At 45.9% G+C, this 23,549-nt stretch overlaps 1 protein-coding gene across 1 annotated transcript; it reads left to right on the forward strand.

Annotated features, from left to right (window-relative positions):
• Nucleotides 1-23,033, forward strand: LOC104038583 (uncharacterized). The gene is made up of 18 exons (XM_009492992.2): nucleotides 1-85; nucleotides 609-723; nucleotides 2,001-2,175; nucleotides 2,780-2,891; nucleotides 3,892-3,998; nucleotides 4,829-4,955; nucleotides 5,510-5,630; nucleotides 5,914-5,999; nucleotides 7,098-7,222; nucleotides 8,491-8,550; nucleotides 12,741-12,807; nucleotides 13,956-14,050; nucleotides 15,714-15,842; nucleotides 17,334-17,448; nucleotides 18,262-18,399; nucleotides 19,099-19,265; nucleotides 19,704-19,792; nucleotides 22,704-23,033. Exons 1-18 carry the CDS (start codon nucleotides 1-3, stop codon nucleotides 22,897-22,899), a joined length of 2,109 nt encoding a protein of 702 aa, XP_009491267.2. The 3' UTR covers nucleotides 22,900-23,033.
• Nucleotides 23,034-23,549: the final 516 nt, after the last annotated feature.

The raw sequence follows: 23,549 nt of genomic DNA on the forward strand, positions 1-23,549 counted from the left end.
ATGATTAGGAAGATAACCTATAGCCTGGGAAGACATGTGTCTGCTGTGGCATGTGGGACCACCCAGGTGAGAAGATTTCTGCATGGTGAGTAGTGTATTCTGAAATGATTCCTGGGTAGAAAACATTTCCCTCATCTGAATGCAGCAGGGACCTTGCTGGCAGTGTTCTGGGAGCAAAGCAAAGAGCAGCAATAGTCTTGATGCACAAGAGTCTTACAATATGTGGTGCTACTATGCTATTCTTGGTGTTGACACTCTTTTAAACCATATTCTTTGGGCATGGTTGCAGGGCTCGGTTCATTCACAGTGATGTTAAAGTAGTGTTACTGGAGCCAATGACAGCACAGCTGCAAAAATGGTGGCAGAAGAATACTCAGTGATGATGATAAGGATTATTATTCATATTAACAGTAGAGATATTTTGCAAATATTTCACTTACATAAAACACAGCTTTAGTCTTCATGAAGCTAATGTGCATTCACCCCAAAGAACAGCTGAAGAGGGGGATAAATTTATTGTGATGATGACAATTTTCCTTTTATAAAACAGCTCTGTAGTTACTGCAAATACCCACACAAATAATTCACTTTTCTGTGTTTATCCCCAGGTGCTTATCTCAGGATTCAGCCCTCCGTACAGGAAGCCCTGATGGAGGGGAGACCAGTTGTAGCCCTGGAAAGCACCATCATTACACATGGCATGGCTTATCCTCAGAATCTGAGGTGGTGGATTTTGATGTTCCTCGTTCAACAAAGTTGTAAGAACAAGGCATATAACCGATGGATCGGTATTGGTATTCTTGGTCAAGCCAAAGCCCTTGTAAGAGCAAATGGAAATGTCAGGTTGCTAGGCATGCAGAATACAAGCTCCGGTGTAAAACAATTGTATTTGGACTTTTAAGGACACATAAGGGGTACCTATTTATCTCCTTATCCAACACCTTTAATTTCTGGCTCCCTTTAAAATGTGGCAGCAGATAATGTCATCACTTGCTCTGAGAGAGAGCTACCAGCCTTTTCGGCTGCATAGTTTGTACAGACATTGAAAACACTCTGCAGTTTCTTTTGGTATATCTTTTGTAATGCAAAAAGGATTGGAACACAATAGTGAAATTTGTTCCTTAGCACCACTCAGAGCAGCTACTCTGAGACTTGCTGGTCCCGCTCGCCTTCTGTACCCTGCATAGAAACCCTCCCACCTCTACCCTTTATTTATTGATGTTCAGTAAACTTGTGTTTCATTGAGTTACCGTGCCAGAAATCACTGCACTCTCTCCTCCATCCTTGCTTCCAGAAAACACAGGAAGGTTTTGGTATTGATTTTCCATCTTGCTTTTTACCTGGCCATTATTCTGCCTAACATACTGTCTTAGAATGAAGCTCTAAAAACTTGGTTTTGGGGAGGAGGGAGTTTCAGTAGTTAAAGATTGCCTGGCGTATGTACAGATAGCTCAGAAAGGGAGAAGAAGCTGCTCTTAAAAAGGATGGTGTATGAATGATCAAGTATAAAACCTGAGAAGCTTAGAAAGACCTAGTCTGCAGCCCTACAGTGTCCTCAGGCTGCAGCTTTTTGGCACTGTTGTTATTCTATATCTAACTGCTTGTATTGTGAAAAATACATCCCGGTCATTTGAGCAGGGCTTGAATTACCTGGGGTTTCTGTGAAGGTCTATGATCTCAGAGAAATAGCAGGTAATAGATACAAAAAGGTCCTATTTTGAGAAGATCCCTGATTTGCCTGTAAAACAAGTGATTTTTCTCAAAAATGAAGCACAGAGCTTGGACATTGCTGTCCTGAAAATGGGAGCTCTGCACTTCTGCAAATTCAAGTGCAAAGACTTCTGCCATTAGGAAGATACAGAATAGGAACTGGCCTTAACTGAAATCACAAGAACTGTATAAAACTGGAAACTGGGAATGATGGCCATCAAACGTAGTTTCCTTGTCTGATTGTTTGCCTCACTAATTTTGTGATTGTTGTCTTGTTTACCTTATTCTAGTATGGCCAGAGAAGTGGAAGAAATTGTAACAACAAATGGAGCAGTGCCAGCCACTGTAGGTATTTTAAGGGGTCGAATCCACGTGGGACTCACAGACAAGGAACTTGAGTTCTTGGCGAGCAGTAAAAATGTAGTTAAAGTGTCTCGGAGAGATCTTCCTTTTGTCCTCAGCCAGGTATGGTATGCAGACTTTCTATTGTGGTATCTTCTATACAGCAATAGTATAGTGCTCTCCAGCTTCAAGCCAGGTGGCTTTTAAACTTCTTGAAAATATAACGTAAAGAGCTTTTGTATTGCTAAGCTCAAACGTGGTCCTATCTGGAGTCAAAATACAACAGAGTAAGGGAATAGCAGCCATGAAATAGGGCTCCTGAAAAGTGATTCTGGATTGGCTGGCAAGCCATGAGCACTTGGCTAAGAATATTCATATTGGCATGATAAGGCATCATCACATTACACGTAAACTATGTGACATGCAGGCCGTCCTGAGCTTCAGGTGACAGCTTAAGGTGACACTAGCTGCCTGTGAAGCCTTCTGGTTGGAAAGTCCTGGAGAACAAAGGCCTTTGCTATCATCAGGGCAGGAACAGCTTACGTAGCAGGGACAATGATTCCTTTGCAGTTTTGCCTAATAGAATATTTGTATCAGAATTTCACTTGCCAGCTGGTGACAGCAGGCTGTTGTGACGTTGCTGCGTGTCAGACCACAACCATAGGTGCCCACCTGTGGTATTCTCCGTGTCACCCCGGGAGCTGACTGACTGGTTGTCCCCTGACAGGGCTTGTCCGGTGGCACTACTGTGTCTGGAACAATGATTGCAGCACACAAAGCAGGAATCCCCGTATTTGTGACAGGTGGCATAGGAGGTGTCCATCGGGGAGGAGAGAACAGTAAGAAAATCAATACTTTCTACTTTTCTCTGTGTTGCTACTGTTTTATTTAATTCCATCTTTTTCCTTTTTCCCAGTCTGTCCTGCAGTAACTGTCTGTTCAGAAGAGTAAAGTTATCATTCTTCTTGACTATACTATGGTTGCTTTCTCCCTGGTGTCACCATTCCAGAAACTTCAAAATATTCCACTTGAGCACTGGCCAGTTGTTAAGAGGGTGGGAATTTCTCTTTATCCTTTGCTTACATGGGGTTATATGGATATTGTTTGCTGGTGCAACAGGAGCTGACTGTACCTCTCCCACTTTGTAATGGCTGGATAACCTGATACTGACTACCAAGCACAGTGTTGTTTTCGACTGTCTCTCAGCTGAGGAGAAGGAGAGTCTCACCACAAAAGAGACTTAGGCCCTGGTCCATGTTAGAGGTGCGTGCTCCTCTCTGGAAGCACTTGGCAGTGTAGTTTGTGACCTTTAAGTACATTCTCTCTTCTTAGCCATATATGTTCCTAGCATAGCATAAGTGCACTGCCCTGCTAGATGTCATCCCTTTCAGATGTGATGTAAATTCCAGACCAGGGAGTTTTCTGAGGTCAGCAAAGTTCCTGTGGTGCTTTTTTTGCCAGTGATGTCAATACCAAAATCAAAATCTACTTAAATTATATTCCATCTCCTTGAACTTTGCCCTTGCTGTGTAACACTTTCTTTCTTCTTTCTTTTCTACCAAATTTTTGCATGCTGTTTATCGATGTGATCAAAGAGTCAAGACATATAGTGCAAGGCTGCACCTCTGCCCTAAGCCATGTGGCTTCTTTTTGTCAATATCTCTTTCAATCTCAACACCTAAAGGCATGATCTAAACCTGTAATATTTGTTTGTGGATCTAAGGGGTTACAAAAGCAGGCAGTGGCATCCCAGGCAGCTATGGCGTCTTAAGAGGGCAGATCACATCAGCTTGGAGTACAACACAATCACCGACACAATGGCCGCTTGTCCCTTGACAGCTCTGGATGTGAGTGCTGACTTGACAGAGCTAGGACGAACTCCAGTTGCTGTTGTATCTGCAGGAGTCAAGTCTATCCTTGATATTGGCAGGACACTGGAATATCTGGTAGGTAGCATGGGCTGCTGAGCCTGAAAGCAGGTAACGTTGTACTTTGTGTACAGAATGCCTAGTGGTGTTGCGGTAGGTATTAAGCCTAACATCTTTAGAAATTACTATTGAGAGGATGTGAAGCCATATTTACAGTTCTCTAGTCCTGGGGCTATACAAGCACTGGGCTGCTCCCTAACATAGATCTATCCATGGCCAAAGGGCCGTTCCCGCAGCTGTTCCAACTGAGGCCAAAGACAGCACTAGCCATGCTCTCTTTCTCTGGCCTTAGACTTGTTTTTTCCGGGACAATGCTCCAGAACTGATGGATCAGGCAAGCTAGATCCATCAAACACTAAAATAAAATCAGAATTAAAATGGGAATCAAGATGATTTTCAGTAGAGTCACTTTTTAATGTTTAGTATGTTGGAAACCACCAGGGCCCGGCACTTCAGGTGACAGCCAACATCAATACTTCTCAATCGCAAACAGAACTCATTTATATTCCCGTCAGCTCATGACATATCTTCAGCTCACTGTTACCTTGGACTCAGTATTGCGCTAATGACAGCTGCATGGCTTTTGATCAGCTCCGAGCACAAGCAAAGGACGTGCATGTCTCCTGTGTCTCCGTAAGCCAGATTCTGTCTAACCCATTACCATGTCTGGCTCTTTGCTTTGAAAAATGTTGGCGATAAAACGGAATAGAATGCAATGTATAAAAATAACCAAATATTGTGCTAAAGAAAGGCAGTTTCTAGCTGGGTAGAAGGAAAGAGTCCCATTCTTTTGGTGGGTCCACTTTCCCTCCACTGATTACCTGCCTGTCTCGCCTCCACTGCTGCAGGAGACTCAGGGAGTCTGCGTGGCTGCTTTTGGAGAGTCAAGGGAGTTCCCAGCCTTCTTCTCACGCCAGAGCGGCTTCCAGGCACCATATCACGTCCGGGACGAAGAGGAGGCAGCTGGACTCATTGGTGGGTTTCAGAAAGAAAAGGCCCATGTAGGACCCTGGAACAGAGGGACACAAAAGCCACCTTGGATGAGGCACTTTCTTTTTTGACTTTGGAGAAGTGTGTGTCCTGAAAAACAAGCCATCCCACCTCCCCGATTCCTGCTTCTGTGCTTTGAAAATAAATTAGGAGGGAATTTCAGTCTTTACAGCAAGCTTTTTAGCTAGCTACAGCTACCTTGGCATGCTCACACATGTTTTGTTCACACTGGTGAAGTGGAGGGAACATGTATGTTAATGTATTTACAAAAACAGCTTCTGGGCCTTCAGAAGTGGAATCAGTTTTCTTTTCAAAAAAGAAAAAAAAAAATCTTTGCCCCTTTTATTGTACAGACAGACTGAAAAGAAATAGGCAGATGTAAATTGATTGGTAGCTGGAAAAAGACCCTGTCCTTGGGTCAGCTAAGAACAGGAGCTCCAGCTCTGTGGGTTCCTTCATCCTGTGCCCACTCTCTTCTGTCCTTTCCTTCAGCATTTGATTTATCCAAGGAGAACTGCTAACAATCTGTCCTCTCCCAGCCAGTGCTCTGGGGCTGGGCCTGAGCAGCGGGGTGCTGATAGCAGTGCCCTGTCCCCAGGAGCGAGCTGCCTCAGTCCAGGTCATCGAAGAGGCCATCCAGCAAGCTCTCAGCGAAGCCAGGTGAGAAGCTACCTAAGCCCTATCCTTTGCTCACCTGGTGGTCTTGGGGAAGTAAACAACTTCAGGGACACTGCTGCGGGGACTGTAGCACAGCTTAACCTTGGGCATGGGTGAGCCCACAACATGCTTTAAACCATAGTTTTATCTAACCTGAAGCTAGTTTACAGGACATTTTATGGTATGTGGTTATGGAGATAAGGTATCTGCTAGCAGCAGTGCTTCTCCTCTGACGCTGTTTCAGCTCAGTCCTTCTCATCTGCAGGCATTTTCTTTACATTTGCAGGTCCAAAGGGATCACAGGCAAAGAACTGACCCCTTTTATGCTACAGAAGATCAATGAATTAACTGATGGGAAATCACTGGACTCCAGTATCCTTTTATTGAATGGTGGGGGGGGGGGGGGGAGCGGAAAAGGTACTCCAGTGTACTTCATATCTCTTCTGATAATGCTTGCTGGAAAACGCTGCCACTTTATTCACAGTCTAGCAAGGGGCAAACACTTCGGTATCTGCAAACAGATGAGAGCTTAGCGACTACATCCTGCTTTTTCAGGAGCACCTTTACTGTCTTCATCCACTTTTGCATTAAAAATTGGAGGCCAGCACAGACAGCAGGTGGTCCAGAGCCCTAAGAGATCCCTCACATCTGATCCCTGAGTTTGCCTGCTCCGTGATGGAGTCTGAGGACACGGTTGCCTGTGGTGGGGTTGCACACTGGAAGGCACCTGGGCTTCCCAGAGCACTGTGTTGTACATCACACTGCCTTATCCAACTCTTCATGTGGGTGCAGAGTAAGAGAAACTTGGAAGGAAAATACCCCTGGGTGAGCAGGAATCCTCTTGGCGCAGGCAAGAGAAAGTCAGATCTACTGGCTGGGATGCTGACATAGGATTTGGGAGAGCCAGGTTCATGTCCAGGCTCTGCTGCCAGCCCTCTAGAATTCCTCATAGCTGATCAGTCAGGGCAGATTGGTAAAGGCATTTTTGGATATTAGAGCTGTACACAGCCAGAAAGTGGGGCTTTCAAAACCTCTGATACTCTGCTTTCAGTGAAATTGATAAAAAATGGGCTTATAGAGACTTGGCAAAAATCTCATTAAGCATCTAGTTCTGCAAAAGCTGGCCAAGATCCTCAGAGGATTTTTAGACTCTCAGCTCCAGTTTAACTTCACTTTCTCTTTTCTCTGTGAAGCCTTTGCTTCTGTTCCCTATCTGTGAAATGGAGATGACAGGTTTCATCTTCGTAGACACAGGGGGAGGAAGATGAAAAAATTTAAAATTTCAGGGTGTTCATGCAGTATTGTAACCCAGCATATGTGCCCCCACAGGATTATGGCATAGGGGGATCAAATCTATCAAGTCTCACAGCATGTATTTTCTGCTTTCTCCCTCTAGGCAGTTCCTACATAGGCTTCTGACAGGTTGATCTTGCTGGTATTTTTTCTTTTCCTCAAAGACATGCCAAACAGACCTTGCTCTGATCCAGAACAATGCTAGAGTGGGCAGCTGCATTGCAGTGGCCCTGAGCAAACTACAGAAAGCCAAAAGGAAGGGGAACCTGCCTCGGCAAGAAGACACAACCCCACCTCAGCCAGTGAGTCCCCTGCTGCCCTCCATATACTGCCTCTCTGCTGACAGCACAAGATAAATTTATATCTATTCCCAAAATTAAAAGGTGACTCAGCCAGAGACCAATCTTTCTGCTTCACACTGGCAGACATCTTCTGTTTAGTATTTTTTATTCTTCTCAGATAAATACCCTCTCCTCCTCCCCCTATCCACATTTACAGGGAATAAACACTGACAGTGGTCTAATCCCATTAAGTCTTAGACCATCAAATCCATTAAAACTTTAATCACCTTTTTACCTTTTACTGTGCCCTTATGTGCAACTTCAACTGTATTGCTCTCAGTGCCAGGGAACTCGTGACTACAGGAATAGACCTGGAAGAGGGTGGAGGGAGATATTTTGAGCTGCTGAGCCATACGCGTTTTATAAATATCTCTTTTTGTTGGCCTCCTGCTCATGATTGCCAAAATTACAAGAGGTACAGCATATCCCAAACAAGATCCATTATAACCCTAATACTCTGTTCACTATCTTGGATTTTGTGTGTGCCACATAATGTACAGGAAATCTATTTTAGGTAGTCTTCAGAGAGCTGAAAAATTTCCTAAAACCCATTTGCAATAGGATTTGTCAACATAAAAGAGGGCAGTGACTCCAGAGGCAATAACCCAGCATTTGATGGAATAAGAAAAAACAGCTGTATATTCCCAAGGCATCTGGAAACTTCCTGTTTGTGGAGCTGTACTGCTTTTTCTGGCTTTGTAGGACAAGACGACAGTGATCCATAAAGTGTCACTGGGTATGGCAATTTCTCCTGGGAGCTTGCACGAAATGACTGCATTTTTCTGCCCACTTTTTCCCATTTTCTTTGCTTTTTTACTCAGAAGTGCTTGAATGTTTCTGAGGTTTGATATGTCAAAAATTGTTGCAAGAGAGATGGCTTCAAGGGCACTGGCATGACCAGACCCATGCAACTTCTTATATTACTCTATCACCACACCAAGAAACTGCCAGCACCCGTATGTGTACAGAATAACATCCCACCTGCCTTGCGGGGGCTAGCTATGAGCAGGCATGATTCAGAAAACAACATATAGAAGAGATTTCTGTTCTTTCTGATTGGGATTGTACAGACCTGTGTCTAGCCATCCAAAATAAGCACAGGCCTTCACACTGTAAATTAGATAGCTTTCAAGAGGGTGGGAAAAGTGACTAGGCATAGCAAAGAAGACTTGGAAACTTTTCCCTCAAATCCTTCCAACCATGTTTTACCTCTTTCTTCCCTCTTAAAGGTGGTGATTGGAGGTATCAACGTTGACTTCATAGCCAAGGCGCAGAACACTGTCATCCTGGTACTGTATCTATAGCAGCTTTCTTAGCACCACTGCCATTTCCAGCTACTTTTACAGGAGTGCCAAGCCAAAGAGGGGTGGGGGGGAAGGTGGTATCTGTGCATGATATCCACATGTCTGTGTGCACACACATGCACAAACACGGGAGGTATAGTGCTGCATATTTGGTGTGTTGTCTAGGTGGGCAATGGGGTGATACATACTGACCTACTCTGTTCCCGTGCTGAAAGTCACTAACCCTACCACTCAAGACAGGGACAGACAATACATCATCCTTACAATCTCCACATATGACTCTGGCCTCTACAGTCTATGTTAAGGTGCCTCGGGGCTATCCTCTGATGCCATAAGCCCAAAGAGCTCTTTTAACAGAAGACCTGCCCAGGGCACTCTCAAAGCACATATGCAAAGAGCTAGAAGCAATGGGTAAATATCCTCACTGTGCTATGACAACCTTTAATTCAAGGACAAACCCTATAGGGAGGAAATCCCCAGGTAAGAGCCAGCTCTGGCTGTCTGGGACTGTCTTAGCTATAGAAAGCAGCATGAATAGGAGCAAGAGTTTCCATTCAGAGTACCCACAGTGGTAAGAAAAGTAGTACTGACAAAGAAAACTTTGAGCAGTACTGACACAGTTACAGCTAAACAAGAAAGCCAACTTCCTCAGTCATAAAGGATTTGAGTCACAAGAAGAAAAAAAGAAAAAGATTGCTTTAAAAAATAGAACATTTTAAATGTCACCAGACCCTCTCCCTCTCCGTTTCGTTTGACCAAGAAACAACCAAGAAGCTAAAGTGGAACAGACCTGGGACTTCCCCATGCAAATGACAGCCATTTGCATGGCCTATACAATTTTTGTTGAGTGACATAAAGTACTACAGATTGAGGTGGTGAAGCTTGCTCAGAAGTTGTTTGGTGTCTCAAATTACTCTATGCTGATTGCCGAGGCAGGAAACTCCTGCCGTCAGATGGGGCAATCTGTGAAGTCCTCTCAGTCAGATAGGGAAAGACATGCTGGGGAAGCTGTCCTTAAAGAAGTTGGCTATTCAGTGATACAGAGGCAGAGCCCAAACAGTATTATAATGGTCAAGGGTGACACATGCTGTGGCATCAGCTATGAAGGCTTGCGAAACCAAAAGTTCACCTGCTTCAGCTGTGATCTAACTGATAACATACGTACCCTACACTGAGCTATCGGGACAAGGAGTTAAGCTGTGTCCAAGGGTGGGCAGCCACCCCTTGCCGTGTCAGACGTGAGTGCAGGTCCGTGGACCACCCATGGCATGGTGAGGGGTCAAGGGCAGCTATAGACCCTGCTGGGAACAGCTGACAGGGGAAAAGGAAAAAGGAGATTTTAACATTGCATGAAAAAGTGAGGCATTAGCTGCCCTTCTGTATAGCAGCAAGCCCTACAGCTGATGGTCCATCATGGCAGCTAACCAAATGCCAAGCTGCAGAAGGATTTGGGAACTGACAGCCAAAACATTCCTGCTGACACGTGCTGTGGTTAGGCACAGAGGAAGAGGCACCCCCAACAGCATTGCTTTGTTTTGGCTTTTAAAGATGGATTTTTTTCAAAGGGCTCAGCACCCAGCAGGTCCCACCCTTATGCATGTTGGATTTGTTGCAGAGCACTGGAGTACCACTCACACCTCATGCTGTCCTAGTTAGCAAGAACGTAGCTGTATTCTGTCCTGGTTGTAACTCCCACGTGGCTTTCAAGGCTATCCAGAAGCAAAGTGCTTTATAAGTAACTATATGACCTGCAGAGAAGGTGCTGGAAGAAGCATTATGGTTATAACTCTCTCAGGATACCCAGAAGTTGAGCTGAGTCTCATTTTTACATTAGTAATTCAAACCTCTTAGGACATGGAAGAAGGTCCCAGAGACTCTCTCAGTTCTCTGAAACATTGCCAGAAAGCATCAGCCCAGTCCTATTTTGGATCACCTCAGCAAGCCCATTTTCATCTAAGTTCTTTCATCTCAGCCAGCCCCACCTGAACACAACGTAGAAGAGATACCCAACAGACTTGGAGTTAGCAGCTGAGCTGGCAAGGTGCGATGAGAGCCAGTCATTTCTTTTTCTTCAAAAGCAGGCTGCTAGTTTCTCTCTCACTGCACCCACCTGCTACTTTGAAGAGACATTTAGCATCTTCATTTCTTTTAGGCCCTCTGGGGTTGTACAACAGCTGAGGTCACCCACAGCTGGATCCCTGAGCGGGAGGCCAGTACATCTGCTGTTAGGGCAAGGCTTGGCATAAAAAAACTGAAACTCTGCCTTTGGGATGGGGGGACGATACACACACTAAAAGAGAAGATCAGCATGCCATACAATGAGAGGAGCTCGTGAGTATTTTCAACATTCCTGCTAGCATCAGTTTTGAAAAACAGATAGAACTGCATAAAATAGAGTTTGTGCTCACTATTGACAGCAGTTAGTACCCTCTTTTAATATTGAAATAGGGGCCAGCGTTCAAAGCCATGTTGTTTGACTTGCCTAAACAAGCATCCTTGCTTTTTACTTTGGAGTAGGGTTTGTTTGGGGTTTTTCCCCTTGGCTGCCTCTATTATGGATAGTGAGCTTCACAGTTAAAATAACCAAGCTGAATGCTTTCAAAATCTGCAACACGCAAGAGGAGGCGGTTGCAGATGGAAATGTCCTCATTCCTGGCAGTACCAGTGGCGATTCCCAGGGAGCATGAGCAAATGTAATGGGGGGGCATTTGGGTTAATGAGGAGTGACAAGTAGTGGAAAGATGGACAGAGGCCATAGGTTGCTTATATAGAGGCAGATCTGCTCAGGTGGTCTGAGTGGCTCAGGGCTTGGAGAACTGCCAAACAGAAAAGCAAAGACATCAAGAATTAACACCGAGTCTTACAGACCACAGAACTGGGGAGAGTCAGAGCAAACAAGAACAGCCTGGAGGTCAGAAGAGAGTAACAAAAGAGCATATTTAGGTGGGAGAGCAGCCTCTTACAGTCGCAGGGCTGGGTGCGGAAGAAAGCATTGTATGCAAAGGACAGATGTACAGCTTTGGATGGGGGAAGAAGAAGAGTCCTTGGGGAGCTTCAGTGTAAGTTTTGAGGACACCCAAGAACAGTGACAGGCTGGAGGCAGAATATTTAATACTGCGAGATGGCAATACATTTACTTGTTTAGGATAGATAGTGGTGTTTATAAGCAAGAAAAATGTCTATGTGCTGGGGTATTCTGGTGTGCCTGGGCTAACATGGGGCAGAAAGAGTGAAAGAGTCTGGGCCAGGAGCTGCAGGGCATGCACATGCTTCAGCGGTTGCCACCCAAACGCCCAACACACTCTTGAAAGCTCCGAATTGTCCAGAACTGTGAAGATCATTATGACTGCCAGCAGCAAGCTGTCTTCAGAAATGGAAGATATGTGTCAGGAAATATGTGACTTTATGAAACAAGAGCTTTAAACCCATTTGATAGCCAGATGAAGCCCAAAGAGATCTGAGCATTTACTGATGTAATTCTTCTGGCAGGAGAATTAGGAGGAGGACATGGGTAAGGGACTGCCTGTGTTCTGACAATTTGGCTGTTTGTGACAGACTGACAGATGGACAGTGGAGTGGAAGGCAGAGGCAAGAGAAAAGAGAAGTTTATAACCACACAGGTGGAAAAAAAGGATATTTTTGATGAGGGAAATATTTGGGAAGTGAAGGGCAAGTGAAAAAGTATTCAGACACTGAAACAAATCCTTCCACAAGTAAAATACAGAGGCAACACAGGCAAAGGTAACAAATCTAATTTTACATTCAAAGAGAAATAAATAAATAAGCCTGGAAGGCAGCTCTAGAGCCCATCAGGACTGGGTCAGCAGCTCTGGAGTCCCAGTGTTGATGTGAGCAGGTCCACTGAGAGGGCCGTTTGTATCAACTGAAACACTCATTAGCATTGTTCTAAGAGGTCTTAGCAAATAAGACCAAAATAGCGATGCATAGGGAGACCAAACTGATCTGCCTTCCTAGGAAGTGGGCCTTTGTCATCAAGGTTGAAGTGTGTAGCTGGGCTGTGGAAGCTTGCATTGCTCTCAATCTGATAGCTAGACGGCTTCTGCCCCAATTGCTGACCTATGTTTCAGCAGCATCGACTTCACATATTAACGGAGATGTGGCATCTATGCCAAGCAGCCCTCCCAGTTTTGCCAATTAACAATTTATTCTTCCAGGGCGGTGGGCAAACAAATGCTGGAAGAGTAAGACGAACCTTTGGCGGCGTTGGAAGAAACTTGGCAGGTGCCTAGTGCTTGAGTTTGCCTGTGGGTGCATGCCAGCTGTGATTTGTCCTTTGGTATTCCTTCAACAGCAGGAGCTCTTGAATGCTGTTAAGGTCTGGGACACATCAGGCAATATACCAGTGGGCAGACTGCCTGGAAAAGGCAGGGGCCATTCCAAGAAATAAGAGGGGAGGGAGTTGAGGTCAGGAAAAGGAAGATCTACAATTATGAAGTTAACTAGTATATAGCACAGTGACCCTAAAATAAGCATCAGTGATCTCCTGTGACTGCTGAATAGCCTGGCCCTCAGTGTTGAATTAATGCCAGGTTATGGTCACAATAGAAGTATGTCTTGAGCAAGAATTTGAAAGGAATAGGCTTATTTGGAAATGATCATCCATGCACCACAGACAAGAGGAACTGCAGTGCAGGAATTACTGCAGAAGAGAAAGGTCTACAATTGTTGGCAACAGGAAGGGATCATGCTGGTGCCTCCACCACAAGCAGCAGCAGACCAGTGTTTGGGTATTGAAATTAGCAGGGGAAGATTACAAAAAAATTTTATGATGATTCCAGCTTTTTGACCTTTCCCAAACCTTCCTAACACAAATCTGCTACCACTTCAGATCACAAATGGGGAAGCTTGGCGGGGGGGTGAAATGCTACCCACGCCACCCACTGAGGTATAATTTGTGGTAACCTGAGGGGAGAGGAGGAAGGGTTTCCCATGAATCCATTCAGATTCAGTTGTTCTAGTAAGACAGTGTGGTGGGAACAGCAGTGTGGGAAGGCCAGCAGCAGGAAAGGCCATGCACAGAAGCAATGTGGGAAAGCCCACATGCCTGTGATGGTGAAGGAGATGATGGCAGGGAAGTCCAGAATATTCTCCCCCTTTCTTTTTATCTCCCAGATGTTAAAAAAAAATCTCAAGAGTATTCAGAGTGCCAGTGCAGTAGGCAGACGTAGATTGCCCCACTCAACCCCAGACAGTCATTTGCAGTAGCTGTGGCTGAGTTTCATCTTGAACATCCTTCTAGACCAGGATTGATGGGCATTAAGTTTTCCAGGAGAGGGCTTTCCTACAGACACACATCCTGCACAGGCTGTCACTGTGTTCACAGTACTCTGATGGATTTATTAACATCTTCTGTTTCCACTTGCTTTTAGACTGCTTAAGCCGTCTTGGACAGACTCCTCTCTTTTTATCAGCCATGGGGAAGGATGAGCATTCAGAGTCCATCCTGCACTACTGTCACCACATGGTACATTGCACAGTAATAGCACCTCAGAAACATGGAAGTGATAACATTACATGGAAGGAAAAGTCTTCTCAACCCTGGCAGACATGGGAGCCACCTTCCATCAGGCTAGGAGTAGGAATAACTCAATGGTCCTTTAGTTACAGACAATTAGAAGGCAAGGAGCCACCGCCCAAAACACAGGCTAGACATATGTGCCATTTGGAGTCTGAACAATGGGGTCTGAATTCAGCTCCAGGGAGTGGCGCTTGAAGGAGAAAGATAAATCAGGGAAAACTATGAAAACTTCTAGGAAGGCCTAAGCACAGCCAGAAATATGCAAAACCTGACCCTGAGAATAGACAAAGCAATGCCAAAATCAGCCTGGTTTGGGTAAAGCATAAGTTAGAGAAAACCTGGAACTGAGAACATAGGCTGGACACCTCCCAGGTTCAGAGGAGCAGGGTCCTCTACGTAGCTGCACACACCCCTCTCTAACCATGCACCAGAGGAATACCTGACTTCAGCAGCAGCTTGTCCCCTGAAGTCAGGGAGCCAGGAGTGGCAGGAGCTCAGCCAGGGCAGCAAGGCAGAGCATCACCACCCTCAGCCAGCGAGCAGAGAAAGCCAGGAGGGCAGCCCTAACCTAGGGCATCAGGCACCTCCATGGTGAAGAGGCAGGGCTGAAGGCAAGCCAGGGGTGTGGGTGGAGACCCCAGGTGAGGCTGGTCAGGGCCATTAAGGTCTATTAGTGCCTTCAGGGCCCTGGTATCCAAAGAGAGCACATGGGGCCTTAGTTCTGGCTACCAACTCAGTAAATGAAGCAATAAGAACATGAACTCTTTTTTGGTTTACAAAGGCTTCATAGCGGCAGGTCTATAATCCCCCTCTACCCAGCACAGCACAGTTTGTGCTATCAAAGTGAGCAGTCTCCCAGGGAAAGATGGACCAGCTGGCCAGCCGCCAAGCAGTCCTTGCCTGTAACAAAACACATTACTGCCAGTGTTGGAGAGGACCCTTTCCTTAAAACCTCCAACTTCCCTGTGAACTGCAGGGGTGGGGTGGGGGGGATGCGTTTCTCTGTCCACATGTATATTCTAAGAAATGCCCTGAATTCTCCAAGCAGATCATTCAAAAGACCCACAGAGGAAGGACACCTCATAGCTATGTCTGCGACACTGCTGCAAAAATGGCTCCAAGGCTACCCTCAAAATCAGGCTGTGCAGTCAGCAAGGTGGCTAACATAACCCCCAGCTGGAGTGTGCCACCAAGACGTGCACAGCATGTCAGCAGGCCACCGAAGTGTCACACAAGCTATGGGAATGGATGAATGGATGGCTGGAGCAAGCAGTGCTGCAGCCATTCTGCAGATGACTCTTCCATTACGACAGAAATGCAACCTATGGAACTGCATGGCAGAGACCTGTCACCCTCATGATTGTCAACCTAAATGATTTCTTTAACCTGTGGCATCTGTTTCATTGCAAATACTAAAAACTAGCCATCTGCCAGGATTGTCTAGACCAAGATTCCTCTGAAATGTTGCTTATCTGAAGGAGGAAGGGAGGTTGAAGGGAGAACAGCAAGCTGGGCCACTGCTACCATTCAGGTGGATGCAGAGAGAGAATGAGCTGAGTGTGGCAGGGAAGAGAACATGCTCCGTTTCTAACTGTCCTCCCTGTTTTAGGACATGAGTGCTGTCCTTCAGCTGGAGGGGAAGAGCACAGCCACTTACTGTGCTGTGATCACTAGTGCTGGGGAGCTCAGCATCGGCTTGGGAGATATGGACATCCACCACCAGATAACGGAGCAATACGTAAGCATACCATCTGATTTGTAAGCTTTGTCTTATGAGAAGGAGCACGGATGTGTGACAGAAGGCAACTGGTGAAGCTGTAGCAGGAGGGAGTGGGTGTGCAGAGGGAACATGGGAAATCCTAAAGTTAACCTCCTCACATTGGCCACTGAGATAGCAGCGTGGCAAGCTACCAGAGCCCTCTGTTGCTGCAGACCCAGATGGAGCTTCTATCTGTTTCTGCTCCATACAGTATCACTGCTACTATCATCCCATGACATGTAGGCCAGAACCCTCTTTATTAACTAGTCCCATAGCTAACCTATAATTTTTGGCACCTTAAAGCCAGCAATAAATCCAGTCCACCTGCAGAAATGGTATTTCCCCCTTTAGGGAAAAACAAGAGAAAAGTGGACAGAACACTGGTTAAAGCAAGTCTTGCTGTTCCCTCCCCTCCCCACCATCCCTGCTGTTTGTACATGCTGAGTTGTATTAACAGGCACTGCTGCTCAGCACATCCAAACCTTCAAAATGTCAGGGCTAATGGAAGCAGTGATTAAGGACTGATTGAGTGAAAGCTCCATCACTGCACCCTCCTTCCCTACTTGTCTTTTGTTGACAGAACAAATGCCTGTGCTTCATGGCTGACAACAACATGGAAGTTAAGTGCAATTTACTTACCAGTGGGATCCCCATGAGGTGGAGACTTCCTAGGGAAAAATATGGTCATTGCTCCCACTTCCATCCCCACCCCAAGCCTTGGCACAGAAAACCATTACATGACAGATTAATTCTCCTGAGCTTTACAAAACACTTGTGGCCAGTGGAAACTCTGAACCAATCTTCTGCTGCAAAGTGCATTCTGGCAGCTCTTCTTTCCACCAGGATTAGCAGAGACGTGGGAGGGATGCTGCACGAGTGCCTATAGCACTGGCCTGGCATTCAGGCAGTGGTTGAGCAGCCTCAGAGAGCCGAAGAAGGGAACAGCAGCTCCCCACTCTACTGCTGCACTGTCCCCATCCCTACGCAATTCAGTAGGGTCCAGGAGTGAAAAAACCACTGTGATGTACAACCTGTCTCAGGAGGCATTGTGCACAGAGGGCATCTGAATGACATGTGCAGCAAGCAAAGGAATAGTCAAGCCAGGCATAGCACAGGGAATCCTACGGTGACATTAAATAGCAGCAGTCCCTTTCCCTGTAGGTCTCTGACTGACCCATGGGTACCAAAGTAGTCTAGTGAGGACCAGCAACTACGTTTCTCTGCTGGAGGGACCCTGAAAGTTGAGTCCAGCTCTTGATGGCAGCGAGCAAGAGAAGGAGAAGAAGGGGAGGAGATGAGACAAATGGAAAAAAAAACATTTTCCTTAGGGAATCACTCTTTCAGGCTTATGCCTGCACCTAAGGGCTGCAATACAAGTGAAAATCCTACATCCTGACTCTGAATAGCAATCATTTTGTCCCCCTGCAATGACTCAAGGTGTCTCTACTCTGTGTCCTGGATTTTCACTAGGTGTCCCAGTTCAAGGAGAACCTGTGCCAGGCCCCGCTAGTTTGCATTGATGGAAACGTGCCTCTTTCCACTATTCAGTATGTCTGCCAACTAGCTAGAGAGCATCAGCTAGCAGGTAAGGAGAACTCACCCAGCCCTTGCCCCGTAGCTCCTAACAGTGTGTGTGCTGAGACACTCTGCACCCCTGAGAGTTCTCCGCTGCTGCTTGCTGGAGATACCCAGTTATTGTCTGACATGCTGTGTTATTTAGCGCTCCTTTCTATACACTGCTACTCTATTTCAAATGGGTGAAACATTTCTGCTTTCTCTGAGTTTTTCTCATTCTGCAGCTAAATCACATTTCCTGTAGTGTAGGTGCTACAGTCCTTGGGCACTGCCAGAAAGCCAGGGAAAGCTGCTCTTTTTGCCTTTTATCTCAAGGCAAGCACAAATGTGTGTGCTTCTGCCAGTTTGAGCAGCAATATAGTTTGCTTCTCAGAATAAGTGCTAAAGCATCTTTTGAGAGGATTTCTCTCCCACTTCCCATAAAATACATACCACCCTCCCCTGGTATGCTGGGGACCTGTCACAAGGCTTCCTAAACTTTTGGAGTTATGCCTTCATTTTTAAAAGCAAATCCTGAAGAAGGAGGCAATGTTCTTAAAACCTGGCAGAGGCTCCAAAACCAGCTAAGAGGAGTAACAAACCTGAAGTCTGATTATATCACTCCAGAGCCAGAAGCAATGGCGTCATTGCTGAGCACTGGGAAGGAAACCTTGGGAGACCTTGTCCCAGGCATGGGGGAAGTAGTATTTAAGTTTCTCATAGATTACATGTATAACCCCAGTTGTGCAGATCACGCTAAGCCTTCTGCACTGCATCCCGCTCTGACATAGACATGAACCACTAATTAATTAATTAACTAACCAATTGCAATGTTGTTTTGAAGTGTGCTATGAGCCAACAGATGACAACAAGGCCTCTAAGCCATTCCTCTCAGACAGCTGGAAAGCGCTCACATACATTTCCCCCAACCTGCAAGAGCTAAGAGCAATAAATCGGACCCTTGGGAACCCTCTGCCAGCAGGTACTGAATTCTCAGAAGGATCAGTTGCACTTTTAGATAAGCTAGATCCTGAAGAAGAGCATTTTCTGCTCCAACCCACATTTCAAACAAATTGGGTTATAATACAGTGGGGATTCATAAGCACTCTTAGTGTCTTCCATCTTAACAGCCATCTCTGCATGGGTTGTAGGGTCCAGGCTGGACTGATGATCTGTCAAAGAGCACAGTTTACCTGAGGTGGTTCCTTGTCCAAAACTGGAGATCCCATTTGCCTCACTTCATCAGTGAAACAGGAACAATCTCTGGTTTGTAAACATGTCTCTGAAGCATGATGCTCTGAGGGCATCTGTCCCAACAGTACCACCCTTTGCAGAAATGGAAGACCCCCACCACATGCCGGTGGAAATCCAACAGCATTAAGACAAGGAAGTCATGCCTCATGACAGTTTTTGATCCCTACAGACACATGTTTAGTCCCATGAGGGGTGGTTTCCTCAGCATAGGATAGAGGTATGGTATGGAAGTCTAACGCTGGAGAATGCCATGTTTCTCATGGTTTAAAGAAAAAAATTTGTATCAACCACATTTCAGAAGTGATTATAAATAGTAGCAGTCATAAATAGTAGTAGTGGTGCTCATAAATAGGCTGCCAGCCCATAAAAAGGCCAGTTGGGGACCTTTAAAGCGGTAACACAAATTTTTCCTCCCCGCTCTCCGAAGAGCTGCCATCCAGGTTGGAGGATGTTGTCCAGACTGCAGCGGCCCTGGCCCACCCTTTGCTGGCCCACCTGCGCTGTGTGGTGGTGACCCTCGGCACTCACGGTGTCCTGCTGTGTGGCAAGAGCCTGGGAGGGAGCATCTCGCTTCATCCAGGAGCTCACGAACAGGTAAGGGCACGGAAAACAACCTCTGAGCCCTCAGTTGCTTCTTCGTGGGACCGTATAGCACCGTTGCTATTTCTGGTGGCATGGCAGCAGTCCTGGGAAACGTGGCAGCACTGCTGGCAAAAGTATGTGTTTAGGGGGTGGAATACACAGCTCTGAAAGAAAATCAAGTTGTCTGTCTGTGTACTGCTGGCTCCTATCAGCAGTGTTTATAGTCGTCTAGTTTTAAATGTGCTTACTGTGAATATTCATGAGTGCAAGCTTCATTTTCAGGAAGCTTCATTTAAATCGCTGATCTCTTTCTAAGTATGAAAAAATATTATTGCCTTTTTTTTTTCCCCTTTTCTTTTTTTGGCGTCTGCGCAGGTCTGGATGGCATCAACCACATCAGGCCTTATCAGCTTGGGCAATTCCCACTAACTTCCCTTCTCTCCCCAACAGACTGCTGCTGCCAGCCTCTGTGCCACCCACTACCCCGCCATCCACATCAGCAGGGAGGAGATAGTCAACGTCTCAGGGGCCGGTGACAGGTATATTGCTCACTACTTTGTCTTCTCCAGCTAAATGTGGAAGGGCCATAATCAGATTTCTTTGAAATTCTACTGCAAAGGCAAACAGCATTCTGCTGCTTGAGGAACAGACACTAGGGACACAAGAACTGGTTGCTATGATTCCTTGCAAAGCTTGCTAAAAATGTCCCCCTAATCATCTTGGAAGTCAGTCTTGCCATTATTAGTTTTGCTTTTCTTTAAGATCCAAGCCTTTCATGGCAATCTAAGTAGTTCTGAATTAGTCTAGGCTGAGCTGCTAAAAGCAAAGTAAACCACCTTACATCAAAGCTGTCTTACTAACTCCTTTGCTTCCACACTTCTCCAATGGAAGTGGGACTGCCACTCAGTAGCTAAAATCGCCCTATAAAAGCATTTCATCAGTTTCTGCATTTGCCTCTGGCAATAGCTCATGCTTCAAAAGAGTCCACTGTATAATTCGCCTAGCTGTTCACGCAATGCTGTACATAGGAGTAGGAAATGACAAGTATTATTCCTAGCCCCACTGATCAATTCTTAGTCTGTCAGAGTAATATTTTATTGTGCTTCTTGTTAACTTGTCAAACTATATGTAGTAGTCAGGTTTTTTTTTTTTTCTTCTTGCTTCGTACACTACAATAATTGATTTTATCCTTTCGTTGCCTTGGGCTAGACCAAAAGGCTGTATGTGAGATACTTCCTCTTGTTTTTCTACTCTTACCTACCAATAACTCAACATAGCAACACTTCTTTTTTCTTTTGTGAGTGGGCAGAATGAAAAGTCATTTTTTGTGAAACTTACAGTGTCCTCAATAGTTGAGTTAGGATCAGTCAATAACTTCTTGCCAAGCTAGTTAACCTACTAGTTAACACCAGGACACACTCCTTGTGTCCCAAATCACGTCTGAGATGAGTTGACTGCAACTGCAAGCTGGTCTTCTCCAAAGAAGACCAAAGTGTTGTTCGGAGCAGTAAGTGTAACAGCAGAGGAACCTGGGCTGGGAGGAACCTCGCAGGGTCAGCCTGTCCTAAGACAAGCTCAGCTTTGCTCACTACTTCTAGCAGATGTGCCCAACATCTGCCAGCCCCCCCAGGGACACAGCCTCCTCTCTGCACTATCTGCTCAGTACACAACTACCCCTTACCGCAGGACAATTTTTTCTAGAGGCTAATGTAAACTAAACATCTTCTTTAGGGTTTCCTTTCCCTTTTTAAAAGCTTAATCTAAGGGAAGACCAAAGGTGAGATAAAATGTGCCACTGCCAAACACCTCCACAGTTACACAGGAGTGCTTGAAGAGTGTTTTTCCTTCCAAAGCTATCTGAAAGCTAGGGGCCCATTACTGCTCCCATTCCTGAAGTAATATTGGTCTGGAAATCCCATTCCCCAGAGTCCCCAGGTTCATGTGGGAATTTTCACAGTCCTCTTGTTCATCCAGGGTTTTCCTTCCTGGTAACCCTGGTTCCTCCACTGAGCTGCAGATATCCCTGTTCTATGGAGTAAGAGTGGCAAAACAGGCTGGAAATGCAGGGACACTACATTGACATACATGCCATCTCCACAGCATATAAACTGGTAAAGTTGCCCAAGCCCAGGCTGTTGGCACTTCAAAGGGACTATGCAGCAGGGTATAACCCAGGGCTATAACACAGCCACGGCTCAGCCTCCGTGAACCTCGGCACTTTTGAAGCACCATTCAGGGGACACTGTGCAGCCAGAAACAGTGACCCAGGGCACCTCATGCCTTGCTTCGGCCCTGCAGCTCCCCTACAACCCCAGAGATGCTGCCCAAGGAGCTGTGCCTGTGTGCAGGGAGCAGTGACTGTTTGCTCCTTGCACCTGGATGCCGTGACAACATAACACCGCGTGCCTGCACACGGCATTGCTAGGGGATGCTCCCCCAAATATTTACTCCGAACTTCTGGAGCTGTTGAGAGATTGAATGGTTTATGGAAATCATAATCTTCTGTGCCTTTGTTATGGATAAAAAGATGTTGAGGTAATTAGAGCGGAAAAAAAAAAAGTGATCTTTTTCCCTTCCCCATAGATTTGCTCATTAATCCTGCCTGCCGTCACATTTTCCTGTCCTTGCTTCTTCCTCTCAAATGTCATTATCTTCTCTCTTCTCTTTCACTTCTCCTTTGTGCTTTCCTAGCTTCCGAGCGTCATTACTGTATTTAGCTATGAATAAGCAGTAGTTGTTCCCAGTCGATCACAAATACCACCCTGCACGTATCCGTGCCTCCACAGAGCCTTCCCCTGCAAGCCAGGCAGATGGCAAAGTCATCCCCTTCTCCTGATGGCCCCCTCGGTGCCTTGTGAGGACCTGTGGGTGACCACTGTTGTTCCAAGCACTCACGTAATTTTTACTGGGAAGTCTCAAATGGAAAACCACAGCTGAAGTTTACAAAAATCTGAATCTACCATCTCATCTCAGCTTTGGATTTCTTTTTCCAGCTGTGTCTGTTGCCCCACTCACATATATATGGAAACTTTACCTCTCTTCCCATCCACCCCTCTGAGAACAGGAGGGAATGTAATGAGGCATCAACAAGGAGCAGAGAAGTGACAAAATAATTAGAAAGCAAGGGAAAAATGGATTCTTCCCTTCTTAGACTCCTTTCTTTTCTCCTGCCTCACCTGGAAACCTGCGGAGAAAAGAAAATGTGATGGAATGGGAAAGTACCTCAACTTCTCAGTTGAGAAGCAAATAAAATGCAAATAAATAGCGCTATTTGTTACTCCAAATTGAAAAGTAAATATAAAAAAGCAAAAACTTTTCATTATAACCTCACCCCTCCTGTGTGACATATTCTGCTTCTGTAAGTGTTGGTTTGGGTCCAAATGAATGGCCATGTTCCTGAGGTCAAAGCTGTTTCCCAGTGTTCAAAACTGCCTTTCTTTCTCTCCACAGCTTAATGGCAGGAATCCTTGCAGGTATGCTTGCTCAGCATGACACAGATACCTGTGTCCGGATGGGTCTGCTTGCTGCAAGCTTATCTCTCTGTTCCTATGAGCCCATTTCCCCAGAAATCAGCGCTTCCACTGTCAGCCAGGAGCAAGTCAAGAGCAGGAGCTGGCCAGAGGTGAAGGTATGGAAGATGGACTAGGGCACCATGGCTTTCTCACCCATCACCTCCTCGCACTCCCAGCATTGCTATTTCCAGGAACTGGGCCGTGTTTTGAGCTTCGAGCTCAAAAGCTGGCTGCTGACCAGAGGACTTAGGCTTTCAGTGCACACTACCTTTTGGGAGGTGGAGTGTCAATGGTGACGCCAATGGCATTTGGTGACAACTTGTATTGCACTGTTCACACTCATGTTTGTCTGCTGTTGTTTCCTCTCTTTTTTTTTTTTTTTTTTTTTGTGGGTTACAGCAACCACAGCTTGGTTCTTCTGTCTACTGCCTGTTGATAGTTTATCTCACCTCCTGCTCTAAGGAGAACACTCATCTGTTTTGGTCTTGAGTAAACCCTCAGAGAAGGAGGCCCCAACCCGGGCTGCTGCTTCTTTGTAAAGAAAAGCTGATTTCTGGTCTTTCAGACCTCGTGCTTCCCTGAACCTCCAGTCCTTCCTAGATTTTCTCCTGAGGGGGCTTTCCCTTCCTCCACCTTGTGTTGCTGTTGTCCATTATCATGGTAGCTCCTCTGTCGCCCACTTCCAGATCTTCAGGACCACGTCTCTTCAGGCGGGCCCAGCAGCAACATCCTGTCTTGCTGCTCACTCCTGGTTTATATCCAAGAGATCCCATGGACCATAACG

Source organism: Pelecanus crispus, chromosome 1 (genome assembly GCF_030463565.1).
Source record: "Pelecanus crispus isolate bPelCri1 chromosome 1, bPelCri1.pri, whole genome shotgun sequence".
Taxonomy (NCBI): Eukaryota; Metazoa; Chordata; class Aves; order Pelecaniformes; family Pelecanidae; genus Pelecanus; species Pelecanus crispus.